The sequence below is a fragment of the Antechinus flavipes genome, chromosome 2 (genome assembly GCF_016432865.1).
Source record: "Antechinus flavipes isolate AdamAnt ecotype Samford, QLD, Australia chromosome 2, AdamAnt_v2, whole genome shotgun sequence".
NCBI lineage: Eukaryota > Metazoa > Chordata > Mammalia > Dasyuromorphia > Dasyuridae > Antechinus > Antechinus flavipes.
The window spans coordinates 468,456,152-468,474,609 of NC_067399.1; the positions used below are offsets into that span (position 1 = coordinate 468,456,152).

Below are 18,458 nucleotides of genomic sequence, written 5' to 3' on the forward strand. Positions count from 1 at the left end.
AAAAGGTGGACCATTGCCTTTGGAGAAAGTTGAAGACAATTTTGCAATTTTCCAAAAGCTATACAGTCTCTCTCTGCCTCATATTAAATGCTGGATTCAATCTGTTGTTACGTAGCTATATTACCTGTTTCAGATATACATATTATTGGACAAGTTCTATAGAGTGATGATCCAAATGAATGAAATTTAGGAGTACAAATTCTTACTTCACTTGAACTTATGTGTTTGGAAAGACATCCTAAACTTCTCTGAGTAATCGTGGATCTCCTCAGTTCAATATTACGCACAAAGAGATATATCTGGAAGCCCTCACTATCTGGGAAGACTTGATCTTTGAACTCAATTCATTACTAGATGTCATTCACCCAATTATGAATATGTTTGGCAGTAAAAATCTCTCCTTTATGTCCCATCTGATATTTATTTTCAGGTCAATAAGCAGGGCTATTTCTGTTAGTATATTTTCCAAAGAATCTTAAATTATTTTTTGTAAAGATGGCAGACACCTTGTTGCAAAAGAGTCTATAAAGCAGTAGTGTTTTTTTTCCTCCCAAATCAAATGGTTTTTCCTCACTAATTAACAAACAATAAATGAGATTTAATATTCTCTATATCTTTCAATTAATTATGAAATGGTAGATATGGTATATTGCTATCATTTACAAAGGCCTAGTTGTTATTAATAATCCATATTAAGGATACCTTCAAATTACGTATAGATGATGTTCATAAAGTATTTGTAAAGATAGGAAGTATGGATACAGGTCACTGATTACTAATGTTCTATTGCCTGATTTTTGGAGGGATTTAATAAGATCCAGGATTTTCTTCCATCCATTTAGTATTTCCCACCCTTTGAATACAATGTATATTGTTCCTTTGATACTCTCACAACTGTACCACTTCCAGCCTAATCATCTCTATATATACTTGGTCTAATTTAGCTCCAGTTCATATCTTTGTTCTCTTTAGTGACTGTTCTTTCTATATCATAAGCCATGTGGGACTGTAATATCCAAAAGAAATGGGTCAGATGAGATAAAATTAGAGGAGTCTCTTCACAAAAGCTAAAGATTATCAAATGGTACTGCCAAGCACTTAAAATAGTCTATTATTAAATACATGTTTTAACATTAAAACTTTTAAAATATAATTCTGACTTTATTTGGATGCCTGAAAATATAAATACTTTGACAAATATGGATATATATTTAAATGGACTGTATATGTATAACTTATATAAGATTGCTTGTTGTATTGGGGAAAGGAGAAGTATAGGACAAAAAATAATTTGGAACACAAAATCTTAACAAAAATGAATGCTAAAAAATATCTTTACATATATTTGAAAAATAAGGTAATATTGAGAAAAAAATAAATAAAAGGAATTGGACAAAAAAAAAAAAGAAAGAAAATATAAATGTTCCACAAAAATTAAGAATCCTGATAAAAATCAGCAACATTTCACTATGAGGTAACATGACAAAGGCTATGAAAATTATAAAGAAAACTGTTCATATAAGGAGGTCACTTAAACAATAACTTGATGTACGGGACATTAAAGAAAACTGCAGAAGTAGAAAGAGCCCTGGGGTCAGGAGAATGGTTCAAATTGATGCTGCCCCTTATCATATATTTGACTTCAGACAAATCACTTCAATTCACTGGGCCTGAATTTTCACATCCATAAAAACTGGCAATTTGCTCTTTTTAATAAGGAGGTAAGGGAAGCAATATGCAGAATGTTGTATACACTATGAGTTAAGGAAATAATTTGATTAATTCTGCTTTACTTCAGCAGTGTTGATGTGTGTAGCAGGGTACATCTGGAAATGACTTGATATAAAAACAAAAGATATGGATAATACTTATAATAAAATAAGCAGGTTTAATTCATATATTTCTAAGGTTCATTCCATCTCTGACTGTAATATTTCTTTCCTTTGAAATGGGAAGAACAATGTAATAAACATGAGAGAAAAAATATATACCAATAGTCATAAAGTACTTAAATAATAACTAAAAGATCCTATGCATTTTTTAAAATGAGTATCTATAGAAGTTTAAAGATAAAACACAAAGAATTGCACAGGATGAGAAATCACGGTAGTGGTAATACGATTGATATAAGCACCAAATGTTGAGGCTCAGTCATATGACAAATTCACAATGGCTATTCTCTTTGGCAAAAGCTAAATTTATTTAGGAGAAAAGGTTACAGACAAAACAAAGAGATAAAACAGACACCAGAGTGGTAAATATGAAATACAATTGGGAGAGCATATAGTTAGCTAAGAAAGGAGCAAGGTTAATTGTTAAAACAATGGAAAAAACAAGTTCCTTTGTGGAACTCACAATTAACCAGGAGAATGGAAATACTTTATGAGGTAAGAGTACCCTATAGACTGGAAGGCTAAATCCTAAAAGGGATTTTACATTCTACAAGAGTTAGCCATAAGAAGGAGAAAAACGCATGAGGTATGGTGAGAGAGGTGAGGAAAAAGATATCAGGAGACAGAACTTCCAAGCTAGCTAACCAAAAAAGGATTCAGCAAATGAAAAGAGTAGGGAAAAGAAAGAGGTCCAGAGTAATAAGGTAGCACTGGCAGAAAAAGCCTGAATAAGTACTCTAATAAGAGTACTCCCTGAGGCAAGCAGGGAAGGGCACTGACAGGGATTAGTTCAACCTTATAGACCCTGCTTCAGTGGAGGTTCTTGGTAGCCCCATTTTGCCATGTCCAATCAGGAAATCCAAGTTATATCATACCCCGAGGTTAAATTTCCCTTATAAATCTGTCTCTGACCCACTGCCTTGGCTGAATCCCTTGCCATCTTTGCTGAATGCCTTTTGGATTAGCCTGCCACAGTGTTCTGCCTCATGATACCTTCTTCTCAATATTCCCCCTTGTCTCATAATATCCCTTTCTCTTAAAGCTAACTAACTCTTTTGGGATACTCAGCTCCTCCTCTATGGACTTAGCCTGCCAGTCAATGGAATACATCCACTTCATGACATATTCCTTTAATGGATTCTTCCAAACTCCTTTCCTTGATAACTCCATTGCTCTCCCAATACTATTTCATATTTACAATTCTTAGTATCTATTGTATGTCTTCATTTTGTCTGTAATCTCTTCTCCTAAATAAAGCTACCTTTTGCCAAAGGGAATGGCTACTGTGAATCCTTGACTTCACTTGTGAATCTCTGAGTTCACTTAACTGAACTCCAACATTTGTTGCCTATGTCCTGAACATCAATTTAACTCTTTGGTGGTAACCCTCAAACACATCAGTGATATGAGCTATGTTAATAGAGAGAGTACCCAAAAAGATGAATTCAAGTATCTTTTAGGAAAAAACATTGAGTTTAGTGTCAAAATCTTTAAAAATTTAGGAAAATAATTTCTCTCCTTCAGGACTCAGTTCACTTACCTCTTGAGAAAAAAAAAGAAAAAAATGAAAAAGAAAAGAGGAGATAGAAGTGAGAAGTAGGGAGGGGAGAGAAAAGGAAGGGAGGAAAAGGCAAAAAAGAGGAGGAAAGAAAAGGGGGGGAAAGGAAAGTAGAAGAAAAAGAGGAAAGGAAAAGGGGAAAGGGAAAAGGAAGAGAACAGAGTGGAGTAAGGAACAGATCAGCTTTAGCACTATGACATTAAGAACTAAACTCCATTTGTTTATTCCTGGATGAAAAGAACTATAACAATATAATACCAACATCACAGTTGAAAGAGAAAAGCTTTAAATTCACTACAGACATTTGCTTTGTCTATGCTCCTGACAATTTATCATCATTGCCTAACCTAACAATATACCCACCCAGCTCCTTTCTATAAACTTTACTCCTTTGCTGCAAATCCAAGACTCTGTCTATTGCTACCTTACCTCATCTTAGGATACTTGTACCCTGAGAAAAGTCACATAAAGAAACTGAAGAAAAACCAAATAGAGAAAAGTAGCAATTAAAAGGCCTGGGAATTAGTTATTAATATCTATGTCTTATTCTTTCTCCTAAATTGTGAAGCTTTCTGAGGGCTGTGACGATATCTGAATATCTGAATCTTACATAAAAAAAAATGAGATAAAATTTTGTCAAAAAGAAAATGAACTCATATCTATATATGTATAGTATCTTAGAGGTCACTATATATATTCTTATTTAATGAAATCTTGATGAGTGCAAAGATCTTACAACAAAAATCTCACAACAGATTAGCAACACACCTAATGACAATACCTGTTTCTACAGTATTTTAATGTTTACAAAGCACTTTCCCCATGAACAATTTGAAAGACAGATCATGCCAGTATTATTCTCCTTATCTTTCAGAGAACAGAACTGAACCTTGGAGAAGATAAGTGACTTGCATAATTAGTAAGTCGTATGTGTTTACTCTGGCTATTTAGAGAATGACCAAGAAAAAAGTTTGATAGCAAAGGGAAGAAGAAAAGAAAGTGAATTACTTGAGCTTGGGTTCTCGTCCTTCACTTGTATACTGCCAGCAGATTAGGCCGATTAGGTCATGCACCTTGGCATGTGCTATGGTCACAACTGTCATTGGTAGCAGTCTATCTTGGCTTGTGTGCAGTGGGAGGTAGACATCAATTTTTTTGGTTGCAGTAGTCCCTACATGACCCTGTGGACAAAAGATACCATATTAGATATATTTGCTAAAGTCAAGAACCACATAACAATCATTCCCAATACCAGTTTTCAGCCACTGTCAAAAAGTATGTGTTTTTTACATTACAAGCTAAAACAAAATTGAATGAAAACACACACACACACACACACACACATACACACACACACACACACACTCTACATCAAAATTTTCTGTTTGGCTCCCAGTGGCTGTTTTATTCTGTTCTAATTCTGAATATTCTCTTTAGTACCACATAATTTAAAGTGGCAAAGAAGGAGGAAGAAAGATGCATAGGAAAGAGGGAAAAAATAAAAGGTAGCAAACTTTTAAGCAAATTAATCTAGTTCCCAAAGCCTGAATTTTGACACACACACTCTTTTAAAGAAAACATTTACATAAAGGTAAAACAAAAAAAAAAAAATTAGGATAGCTACAAATCCACAAACAACCTATATGTCCAAAAATTGAGGAAAGCTGAATAAAATTGTAGCACATTTACATAATGGAATTTTATTGGGTCCTTAGCACACATTTTTAAATAGTCACTCTACCCTTCTTCTTCTTTAGAACTGAATAAGACGAAACTGAATTAGGATGAGAATAAATAGAAAAGCCTGTACTTGAATTGAAAAGGCAATTCATAAGTGCAAGATGGGAGAGTAATAGTTAGGAGTTGGTTTAAAAAGATTTGCACTAAAGGCGCAATATGAAACTATACACAAATGGTACAGAAAACTAATGTGATCTTTGGCTACATTTAAGAAAGGTGAAGTTTATGACAAGAGCTTTGTCAAAACAAACAACTTTGAAAACCTGAAGAACTTTTATCAATGAAAGAACCAACCATGATTCCAAGGACCAATGAGCAAGAACAACAGAAAGATTATGAACACAAGGAGCAGAATGAGACACATTTCTGGATATGGCCAATGTAGAAATTTGTTTTGGCTGACTATACATATTTGGTACAAGGGTTTTATTTTTCCTTCTTTCTCAATGGAGAGGGGAGGAAGGGAGATGAGAAAGAAAAAAAAAAAAAGCATTTATTCATTGAAAAATATTTAATTAAAAAAAACCCAAAGTGTAGGAATCTTTATTGTAGGAAAAGGAAGGTTATATAGTGTTAGTATACTTTGCTCAATTTAGACCACATGTATAGTATTTTTTTTCATTTCTGGTTAAAATATTGATTTCCTAAATTACCTATGTATCAGCTCTGTTAAATAAACCTTTCCTCCTCTTTTCTCACTAGAATTCTGCTCACATCTTCAAAACTACATACATATATATATGTAATATATATATATGTAATATATAATTTTTTTTTCTTAATGTACCTTCATTTTTTAGACTGGATTCTTATATAAATAACCTTGATAGGTTTTCTTCTTATACATTCTGTCATTCTCTTTTACTTAACTGGATTGTTTAATCCATCCCCATTTATATTTGTCATTAAGAATGTGTTTTCCATACTTTTCACACAAAAAAAGTCAGATCTAAACAACTGGAAAACTATCAACTGCTCATGGGTAGGCCAAACTAAATAATATAAATGACAATTCTACCTCAATTAATCTTTTTATTTAGTGCCATGCTAATCAAACTGCCAAAAAATCATTTCATAGAACTAGAAAAAAATAACAAAATTCATCTGGAAGAACAAAATGTCAAGAACATCAAGGGAATTAATGGGGAAAAAAATGCAAAAGAAGGTGGCCTAAGCTGTACCAGATCTAAAAGTATATTATAAAGGAGGCAGTCATCAAAACCATTTGGTACTGGCTAAGAAATAGTGGTCGATCAATGGAATAGGTTAGGTATACAAGACACAACAATCAAGGACTATAGTAATCTATTGTTTGATAAACCAAAGACTCCAGCTTTTGGGATACGAACGCACTATTTGACAAACCTATCAGGTTTTTGGAAAAGGAGTCAAATTCATAAAAATACAAGTCATTCCCCAAATGATAAATGGTGAAAGGATATGAAGAGACAATTTTCAGGTAAAGAAATTGAAGTCATATATAGTCATATAAAAAAAAAAGGTACTCCAAATTATTATTCATTGGGAGATAAGGTAGGGAGAGAAAAACGTTTTTTGGAATTTAAAATCTTACAAAAATTAATGGTGGAGCAGATAGATGGCACAGTAGTTAGAGCACCAACCCTGGAGTCAGAAGAACCTGAGTTCAAATACATCCTCAGATAGTTAACATTTATTAGCTGCATGACTCTGGGCAAGATATTTAATCCCAATTGCCTCTCAACATTCCCCTCCCCTCCCCCACCCCGATGAATGTTGAAAACTATCTTTACATGTAGTTGGAAAAATAAAATACTATCGAGATAGATAAAATGAAAGGGGAAAAAAAAGAATATTTTCCTTCATTTATTTTGTGTATTGTATATGTTATTATACTGTCTCCTTTTCTCATTTTAAGTCAGTAGTTTTGTCACTATGATTAGTTTTGCTTATATCATTCATGCCATTCTATTCTCACAAATTTTTCCCAACTGTGCTAATTTTTAACCTTTTTAATTTATTTAGGACTAATTCTCTTTTTACTCTTAGGTTGTAAATTCAAAATTTTCTTTCCCTGGATTTCCCTTGTTCAAGTCTCTTTTAATTTTTTTTTGGGGGGGAAGTGAAGAGGGGAAAAAGACAGAACACTTCCTTTCAAGATGTTTCTCTTTAATTTGCCCTTCTCTTTTTTCCTTTTCTTCTACTCAATTCTGAATTATCTAATCCATGAACATACCTATGCTAGATTTTTCTTTTCTTGCAGGAATTCTAGTTAGAACTTGTGCAAAATTTATAATTTTTTTTTGAGATTTTGTTTATAGATGATATGGGTCATATGATTGTTTTCTAAGTGGTCTGTATATTATTTCTTTCATTTTTTCCACTTACCTATTTTTCAGGCTTTTTCATGAACTGAAATTTTGTGTTGGGTCCAGGCACTGTGCACTTCTAGAAATAATGGTAAAAGTCTTCTTTATTATTGTTTTGTATTGTCTGGGAAATGAGCATTGTGTTCTTTAATGACCTTAAAAGCAGCTGACAGAGGGCTGTACCTTGGTGATTGACACTGGGTGATTATAATATAGAGTTCATCTTGAGAGTACCTTCAAATCCAAGACCTGCAGGCTTCTGATGCAACTCTCAAGTCAGAGGAATACAGTTTCGATTATTCTAGACTAGAATCTGTTTTTCTCCCATCTTGGTACACAGCTTCAACTTCTAAGCATACTAAGTCATTCAGCTAGAAGGATTCCATAAGATTTGCTCTGAGGTCAATCTTTTCTAATCCCCACTCCCCCCAAATCTAATCTAGTCTTTATGAAGAGAAGTTGGCAAAAATATATTTGCTATGGTTTCTCCTAAGATTTCTTGATCTTTTCATTTAGTGCCATTCTTTGAATTTTTGCCACAGTAGCTGTGAGAAAAAATGACTATACAGCTTCTATTCCTTATGTTATTTTGAGGATTAGCTTGTTTTGTTCCTTTCCTCAATCTTGCTGCTCTTCTGTTGGAATTTCATCTTCATGACAGCCAAGCTTTGAAGGATACTGTGAGATGCAGTTTAAGCTGTAACTTTTAAAAATTTATTATTATGTGTATAGACACACATATGTGTGTATGTACATACACATATACATTTTAGAATATACTATTTCATTCTCTTTCATTTCTTATGAACAATAAAAAAGAAAACCCCAAAACTCTAGATTATCTACATTGATGTTTCTTTAAAGATGAAAATATATTTCTTGGCTTCTTGCAAAATTTATTATTTACCATTGAAATTGTGGAATTTAACCACTGCATGTAGTTTCAAAAGTAGAATTTTTATCTGGTAGTGATCTACATATTCATAAGATCAGTTCTTTTTGTATAATAGCAGGATCATATATCTCTTAAGTGGAAAAAACCTACTATGCCATTTAGTCTAATCTCCTAATTTTATAGATGAGGAAACTCAGACAGGCTAAGCAATTTGCCTTAGATCACATAACTGGAGTCTCAGATAATATTTTAATCCATATCCTCCAAGTTCAATGCCTTATCCCTTATGCTATACTGTCTCTTGAATTTAAAAGTTCTAGGCAATTTTCTTGTATATATTTTTGCAGTATTGATCCTTGAATTATCCTTAAGAACTCTGTCTTCAAAGTCAATTGTTTTGGCTTGTACAGGATTCATGTGTTCTTTTAAAGTTGTCTTTTTTCCTCTTCTGTGAAATTTCCTAAAACTTTTTTATTCTATGTTCCAATTCTATTCTCTCTTCTCTCAAAGTACTACTTTGTTGAAATTATCTATTATGTTTTTTAAATTAAAAAATGTTCTTTGTATTTTTAAATTTTAGAAATATGTTTCTGATTTCTTATCTAATTTAATTTCTATCACATTTCTCTTTGGAACCCTTTTGAGGTTTTGCGCCATTGATTTGTGATTTTTGAGGAATCTCCAAAATTCTTTTATTTACCTGAGAATTCTGATACATTTTTTTCATAGTATAATATTTCTTTCTAGCATCCTACTCTAACTTTTAAACTTATTATTCCCCAGTCTTTAAGTGCTCTTTTTTGTTGTTGTTGTTGGTTTACACTGCTTGTGAACTAGATTTCCTATCTTTTTTATCCTTTTACTGCATTATCAGTTACTACATGACAGCTGTCATGGATTTATCTTCATTTTGGCTTTTCCCACTGTTCTATAGCCACCTGGAAGCTCCTCATGAATGTGTGGAGGCCCAGCCTGAATACCTGACGTGGAAAATATTTCTGGGATAGAAGTATGATCCCAGATAGTTTGGAGTCACTGGTGCTGGTGAAGGGAGTAGGGGACAAGCAGAAAACTGAGAGGTCCAATCTGCAGCTTGACTTCAAATACAAATCTACAAAGTTGGGGATTGAAGCCAAACAGTAGGTTACAGATTTAAACTCTCTGATATGATTTCATGATATTTTTAAACATTGAGTGGCATTTGTCTTATTTTGTGAATTTAACTTTGGCTCGTCTTCAACTAGTACATAATTCATTTTCTGAGGTTTGGGGTTCCTGAAGTTGGGGATAGTAACTTCTTTGCTACCTTAGCAATAATATGATCCCCTCAAACCATATTTTTAATCTCAAAATAATGCAAATATGCTTTGTGGTTGTAAATTAATGGAACACTGCCACCTTAGAACAACAACTTTGAGCTAAAGGTAGCTCAAAGAGCAATGGAAAAATATGTGGGTAGGTTACAGTACATTATCAGCAATGGACTAGATGGTGTGAGTACTATGAGCTTATAACTTACACTCAAGAAATTATGTAAAAGATTTCAGAGGGAAGATATATATGATCATATAAGATTTAAGGATGGGCCATCCAACTAGCATTCATGAAATATTAAGAAAGAAAGAAAAGGATCCAACATTTTGGAGTGGTTTGTCAACCTAGAATATAATTACACAGATGAAGTATCAACAATGAAGAATAAATACGGTGCAGTCTATACTAGCAGAGCATATATCTACAAAAATGAGAAAACAAATTCAATGAAAAATGAAAAATAGAAATAACTAAAAGGAACATCAAAATGTTTATATAAAAGTATGCAATGAAAAAAATAACACAACAATATACAAACTATAACTGGATAAAAACAAATTATAGGCATAATCACCCCGAAACTATTTAATAGAAAAAGTGATCAGAAGGGAACTCATAAGCAAATTGAATGCTTATGTCATTATATTGTTACTACAAATGTTTTAAAAACAAATATAATTAATTGGAAGTTTATATGACATAAGAGAAAATAAGCCTTAGTTTTGTAGTCTATTTCCAGTGCTATAGTGATAGTGAGAAAAAAGGAAATTTTTTTTTAAATCACAGTTTTTTATAAAGCCTACAAACATTAATTCATTTGTTGGTACTCTAAGGATAAAATCATCATCCAATAACCAATAATTGTACATACTACTGAAAGAACTAAACTATATTAAGAATGGTACTGACATAGATAAAAGCAGATGGCAAAAGTAAATTGTATCTAAATAGGAGAATAGCTCACAGATTCTCCTTGGATTCAAATAAGCAAGTTGGAGGAGTTGCTTTTATTCTGCATCCAACAGCAACAACACACCATTTCATAAATTATATGATTATTTTACAATGCAGTACGCATGATAAAACATTTGCAAAAAGACCTCCACAAAATAATTATAGCTGATACAACAGCATCTATGGCAAAGGACACGAAGACAAATTCTTTGAATTATTCAATAAATCCTTTCAATTTAAATCAACATTTTTTTAAAAATTAATCATCACTTTTAAGGCAAAGACTGGCAAAGAAGAGAATGGCATTAAAAATATTAGAAAACATGGTTCAGGAGTAATAAATGAGAGCCCAAGAGGTTGTAGAATTCAAAGAAATATCAAGCTTGTATCACAAAAACTTCTGAGAAAAGTATTGGAAAGCTTTAGACATAGTAAAAAAACTGATTATATTTTAATAGAGGAAAAAACAATTACCAATTTTAGGATCAAGAGTAAAATTAGGGCATATGAGGTAAGAAGTAAAATCGAAGGATAAGAGATTTTAGTCAAAAGAAAGATTTTCGAGTTCTGGATTACGATGAATGAACAACTGAAAGTAATGATCAAAGATATGACCAATCGCTGTGTGTCAAATGGAATGAAAGAGATCAAGCATGTTTAGGAGGCTGATGAACCAGGATGCCACAGTGTTTATATACTCAAGTCTCCAAATATACAACAAAGGTGTGAGAAGAATAATACGGGGACTAGGTGGGGCCATGGGACTCAGCTCTTCTCCCAAACCCCTCCAAATACCTTAAATAACTGCAAACCAGGAACAGCCCTCTGAATAAGTGAAAACAGTGGCACTTTCCAGACTTCTCAGTCCACAGATGCCAGACAACTTGAAAGGTTGTCAGGAAAATTTGCCACACTTGGATATAGGGAGAAGGAGAGGAGGAGTCTCAGCAAACCATATGAGTGTATGCATGTGTGTGTGTGTGGGAGTCTCAGGAAACCATATGAGTGTGTGTATGTGGGGAGGGTCTCAGCAAACCTTATGAGTGGGGGGGAGAGGGGGAAGGAGGGGAGGTGCCTCAGCAAACCAAGAACAGGCTTTGGAAGCCACTCAATCAGTGGTGGTGGCAGTAGCAGCAGCAAGGGGCCAAAGAGCTGGTCAAAAGGAGATTACAAAATCCTAGCACTAAGACAGGGTTTTGATGCTTTATCATATTCGGGTCCAGGTCGCAGTGTTGGCTTCAGGTCCCTAAGAATGATCTCTGAAAATATTAGCACAAAACCCCTGAAGCTTGGGATACTGCACTCTCCACATTGGAAAAAGAGCCCTATTTTAACAAAGAATTAAAATACAAATAATACATTTGGAAAATGAGTAAACAACATAAAAAGATTCTGAAAGTTACTATGATGACAAGGAAATATCAAAACACACTCTCAGAAGAAGATAACAAAGTCAAAGCTTCAACATCCAAAGCCTCCAAGAAAAATAAGAATTGATCTCAGACCATGGAAGAACTCAATAAGGGATTTTAAAACCAAATTTTAAAAGGTGGGAGGAAAAAAATGGGAAGAGAAATGAGAGTAATGCAAAAAAATATACAAAAAGCTAATATGGAGAAGAATGTCTTAAAAAACAAAATTGGCCAAATGGGAAAGGCGGTACCAAAAGGCATTTCCTCACTGAAGTAAATACTTCTTTAAAAATTAGAAATGAACAAATGGAAGCTAATAAAATTGATTCATGAGAAATCTAGAAACAACAAAGCAATACCAAAAAAATGAAAAATTAGGAAAAAAATGTTAACTCATTATAAAAACAACTGACCTGGAAAACAGATCTACAGAAGAAAAATTTAAAATTACTGGTCTACCTGAGAGCCATCATCCAAGAACAAATTCCCAGTAATAACATAGCCAAATTCTGGAACTTCTAGGTCAAGGAGAAAATACTGTAAGCACCCAGAAAAAAACAATTCAAGTATTGTGGATCTACAGTCAACATAACACAAGATTTAGCACTTTCTACTTTAAAGGACTGGGGACTTTAGAATGATATTCTGGAGAGCAATGGAATAAGATTACAACCAAGAATCAATTATCCAGCAAACCTGAATATAATCCTTTAGGGGAAAAAGTAGATATTCAATGAAATAGGGAACTTAACAAGTATTCTTGATGAAAAGACTAGAGATGAATAGAAAATATGACTTTCAAATACAGGATTCAGAGGCCTAAGGGAATAATCAGAAAAGGGAAATCATAAGACATTTATAAAAGTTAATCTATTTACATTGCTACATGGGAGGATGATACTTGTAACTCATAAGAACTTTCTCATTATTAGGACAATTAGAAAGAATATATATAGACAGAGAGCCCAGTTTGTGAATTGAATATTAAGGATAACATCTAAAAAAAAAATTTTCGGGGCAAGGGAGTAATGTACTGGAGAAACAGAGATATGGAATGGAATACATCAATTTCCATAAGAGATTCAAGAAAAAGTTTACATTGAAGAAGAATGGGGACAGTGAAGGAGGAATGAGTGAACCTTATTCTCATTAGAAGTGGCTCAAAGTAGAAATAATTTACTTGCTCAAATGTGGGTATAAAAAATACTTCTAACCCTATAGGAAAGTAGGAAGGGAAGAAAGAGAGCATACAGAAAGAAGGAATGGTCAGAAGCAAAACATTTTTTTTTTAATAACTTTTTATTGACAGAACCCATGCCAGGGTAATTTTTTACAACATTATCCCTTGCACTCACTTCTGTTCCGATTTTTCCCCTCCCTCCCTCTACCCCCTCCCCAAGATGGCAAACAGTCCTATACATGTTAAATAGGTTACAGTATATCCTAGATACAATATATGTGTGCAGAACTGAACAGTTCTCTTGTTGCACAGGGAGAACTGGATTCAGAAGGTATAAAAAACCCGGGAAGACAAACAAAAATGCAAGCAATTTATATTCATTTCCCAGTGTTCTTTCTTTGGATGTAGCTGAAGCAAAACACTTGAGGAAGGACAGGTGGAAGGAGAGAGAAAAGTGAATAAATGGAGGAAATTCGGTTAATAATAGTAATTGTGAAAAAAATTTTGAAGCAAGTTTCTGACAAAACCTCATGTCTCATATGAATATGGAACGAAATCAATTAAAAAAAAAAACTAAAAGCCATTCTCCAATTGATAAATGATCAAAAAACATGATCTATGCCCAAAGGGCTATAAAATTGTGCTTCCCTTTGACTAACAATTCCACTATTAGGCACATATCCCAAAAGAGATTAAAAAAAGAAGAAAGAAAAGAAAAAAAAAAAGAAAAGGACCTATGTACAAAAAAAGTTCTTTTCTCAGGGCAAAAAAAACCCTGGAAATTGAGGGGATTTACCACAATGTGTTTTTTTCTCTCTCCATTTTAGATATTATTCATGTTATGTCTCAGTTTCCCTGAATTGTTCTGCCTTACTGGCAACCTGGTGGCAACCCCCCTTTCCTGATCATTAGGGCTGGGAGATCTGGCCACTCTGGCATTCCAAAGAGTCATAAAATTCCAAATGTCTTACTTCAAATGTTTGGGCAGCTTTTGAGACTTCCTGTCTTCTAGCTTCTTCATTCCCAATTTATCAGACTTTATGATCCTTCCTTCTTCACTCCAACCTGATAGAATTAAAAAGTTATGGTCCTTCCTAGAGTTTCTGTTCACCAATGCTATGCCCCACTCCTTGCCTTTGTTTCCCTGATAACAGGAGCCCTATAAAGAGTCTCTGGAATCCCTTGCTCATGATTGGATGCTCTGAGACAAAAGTCGCATCCAGCCAGCTGGCTAATATGGCTGCCAGTTCAAACTCTCCACTAGTAAAATATTAAAAACCCTCTAATCTCTGTTTTGTCTCAGTTTCTCCAGCATTACATTCATTCATGGCTCTCCTCAGGTATTGCACAAGGCTATGAACTGGATCTTCTTCTCTCTCTATTTCACATGGTGATTTTATCTGCTCTGTTGGATTCAATTATCATCTCTATCCTGATGAGGCCTCATCTCTATGCTATCTTCAATATTCCATCTCTAACTGGTACACATCTTAAACTAGATGTCCAGTAAACATCTTACACATGTACAAAACAAAAATCATGTTTTTCCTCCTATCATACTTCTCTATTATTGTCAAAGGCACCATCATACTTTCAGCCTCTCAGGATTGAAACTTTTTTTTTTTTTTTTTGCTGAGGCAATTGGGGTTAAGTAACTTGCCCAGGGTCACACAGCCAGGAAGTGTTAAGTGTCTAAGGCCAGATTTGAACTCAGGTTCTCCTGACTTCAGAGCTGGTGCTCTATCCACTGAGCCACCTAGCTGCATTAAATTAAACTTACGTGTCATTTTCAACTCCTTTTTCCCAATGTCCATATCCAATCTATTGCTAAAGTTTTTATTTTTTAACCTTTGTAACATCTCTGAAATATGCCTCCTTCTTTTCTTTGATACTGCCACCCCTTCTGATATTTATTACCCTGGTTTAGGTCATTGTCTCCTGGACTACTGCAATGGTATGCTAGCTAGTCAGCCAGCCTCATGTTTCTTTCTACTCCAGTACAAGCTGGACTATGTCTTTACTCACTCTCCCCAACCCATCATCTCTAGTAGCTTAAAATGCCCTCCAGGATCAATATAAATTTCTCTAGTTGGCATTCATGATTTTTCAAAACCTGATCCTCTGTTCTCCTTTCTAATCTTAGAGCTCACACTTTTTCACATACTCTCTAATCCAACAACAATGGCTTCCTTTCTATTTCCTAAATAAAATCCTCTAGTCTTATTTTGACTCTCTCCTATGGCTGGAATGTTCTTTCTCATCTCTATACTTTGGCTTCCCTAAATACATTCAAGACCAAGAGAAAAATCTCAGATTTTACAGGAAGACTTTCTCAATCCTTAACATTTTTGATGCCTTCCTAATTATTTTGTATGTAATTTGTTTATAAGATAATTGTTTACATGTTGCCTTGTCATTCATTTTGTGAGCAAGCTTCTTGAGAGTAGGGAGTATTTCCTTTCTTTATATCCCTAAGACTTAGTATAATACTTGGCACACAATAGGCACTTAATAAATGCTTAATGGCTGACTGTTTAATAAAGAATATGGGTATAAATCTAAAAGGAAGACAGTTGTTGAGTATTGGTAGGAAGGAGCCCATCTGAAGTAGTGGTGAGGCACACGAAGTAGGCCTATTTCTCCTACTATTTCACGATTGCATAGTGTTCTATGGAAATCCAGTTTATATTACTAAAACTAAAGGGTAAAAAGCAAAGATATCAAGCTAAAAGGTGCCTTAAAATAATAAATAGAATTCCAGTGGGTACAATGAAAAAAGTGATGGAAGGAAGTAGGTTAGGGCAGAGGTAGATGGATGAGATTGTGAGGAGAGGCTGAGGAGAAAATTAAGATTTTTGATTCAACCCACGTTGATCCCAAAGAATAGAAATAAAAAGGCAGTAGAAGCTAAAAATCTGCCTACCACGAATAAAAATCCTGGGTTTGAATCCTGGTTCTGTGATTTACTACCTATAAGATCTTGGGCAAACCACTTTACTTTTCTTGGCTTTATCATTTTCATGTGTATAAGGATGGTATTAAATGAGATGGTCTCTAAGATTCCTTCTAAGCTCAGTCTTTCCATGTTCTAGCTTTTAAAAAATGTCTCTCAATATCACAGTTTCTTCCCTTCTCTTTACCAATAAAACTACTAATAAAAAGTAGAGGCAAAGTTAACAAATCATATCTAAAATTACTAGCGTTGTATATTTTTAAATCTACTGCCCTGCTGAAAGATAGAAAAGAAGTTGCACCATGAATCCTCTGAAACCAAGACTGGATAGTGCATTGACCTGAACTTTGTTTTTCAATGCTCTAAAATGTTCTCCTAGTTCTATTTACTTCTCTCTGAATCAATTCACAAGTCTCTCCAACTCTCTATGAATTCTTCCAATTCATACTTTCTTATAAGTCAATAGTATTCCATTTCATGCACACACAATTTGCTGCAGCCACTATTTTTGTATATATGGGACCTGACTTGGAATACCTTAGATTTTATGCTTAGTAATATGACCAATAAATCTAAGGGTACATAAAATTTAGTAACTTTAAAAGAGATAGATTGAGATATGTGTGTGTGTGTGTGTGTGTGTGTGTGTGTGTGTGTGTGTGTGTGTGTGTATTCTGAAGTGTTTTCTAGAACAATTAAAGTAATTCATACCTCTATGGAAAGTTCATTTGCATTCTTTTCTTAGCTAATCCCTCTAACATATACCATTTTTACCATTCATCTTCTTTGTCAAGGGAGTTGCTAGGTAGTACAGTGGATATAGTGTTAAACCTGAAGCTAAGAAGATTCATCTTCCTGAGGTCAAATCAGGCCTCAGACACTTAATAGCTATGAGACCTTGGGCCTTTTTGCCTCAGTTTCCTCAGCTGTAAAATGAGTTGGAGAAGGGGCAGCTAGTTAGTGTAGTGGATAGAGTCCTAGCTCTGAAGTCAGGAGGACCTGAGTTCAAATTTGACCTCAGGCACTTAACACTTCCTAGCTGTGTGGCCCTGGGCAGGTCAATTGTTTGGGGGGGGGGGGGAGGAGGAGGAAGAGTTGGAGAAAGAATTGGTAAATGACTCTAGTATCTTTGCAAAGAAAGCCCCAAATGGGTCATGAAGAGTTAAACACAACTGAAAAATGACCAAACAACAACTTTTTTGACAAGATGGCAGAGGAGGAGTGAAAATATGGAGTTGTTTATATGTTCTTACATAATTTCTAGCTCTATCCTTTCATATTCTAAAGTTCCCCGTTGTTCTAAATTTTAAAATAGTATGAATTTCCATATTAGTGATGTAAGGTGGAAGAATCAACACCAGTGCTACTTAACACTGAAATTTACCAATAATAAAACAAATCACTTAAATTAAGTATGCAATTGCTCCATCAAATGAAAGAAACAGAACAGGCTGCTCAGCTTCTGCAATTAAAGAAACAAGAAGCAGACAGGACTTAGTACATTAGTCACAATGGCATAGGGCAATTATTTGTGCAATTTCAAGATAGGAATAAACCTATCACTAAATCCTGGTGCTGTGAGGATGCAAATGTCTGCAAAGGTTATTTTGAGGCTTCTAGTGACCTGAAGATGGTAAAATTCCTTTTGGGAAGAAATGCAGATAAATACCAAAGTAGAACAGTAGAATGCAATAATGTTAACTCCCATAGGATCACAGATCTAAGCCTAGAAGTAAATTCAGGTGCTATCTAGTCCAATCCCTTCATTTTACAGAAGAAAAAATTAATACCCAAAGAGGGAAAGTCAATTGCTGAAAATCATTTAAATAATGAGCTATGATCTGAATTCAGTTTATCTAACTCAAAATCCAGAGGTTTTTACAGTATCTCCTGTTTTCCTTATATTTACTTCTGGATCCAGTTTGTTATCTATCTGCAATGTCTATGGAATAAACATATATACTGGCATAACTGTTCAATGGACAGCAAAATGGTTCATTGGATAAGTGTGCCATGCCTGGAATCAGAAGGATCCAAGTTCAAATTTGACTTATGACACTTATTAACTGTGTGACTCAGGGCAACTCACATAACTGTTTACCTCAGTCTTCCCATATGTAAAATAAGCTGGGGAAGAAAATGGTCAATCATCCAGTATCTTTGCCAAGAAAACTCCAAATGGGAGTGGGTAATGAAAAACTGGATACAACTG

The 18,458-nt window shown here is 34.2% G+C and overlaps 1 protein-coding gene across 3 annotated transcripts in view; it reads right to left on the reverse strand.

The window, feature by feature from the left end:
• MAPKAP1 (MAPK associated protein 1) overlaps positions 1-18,458 on the reverse strand; it is a 327,452-nt gene that overhangs the window by 172,219 nt on the left and 136,775 nt on the right. For all 3 annotated transcript variants that reach the window (XM_051979649.1, XM_051979647.1, XM_051979648.1), the window contains one exon: positions 4,459-4,631. In XM_051979649.1, the coding sequence (XP_051835609.1) occupies positions 4,459-4,631 (173 nt within the window). The remainder of the gene's footprint in view (positions 1-4,458; positions 4,632-18,458) is intronic.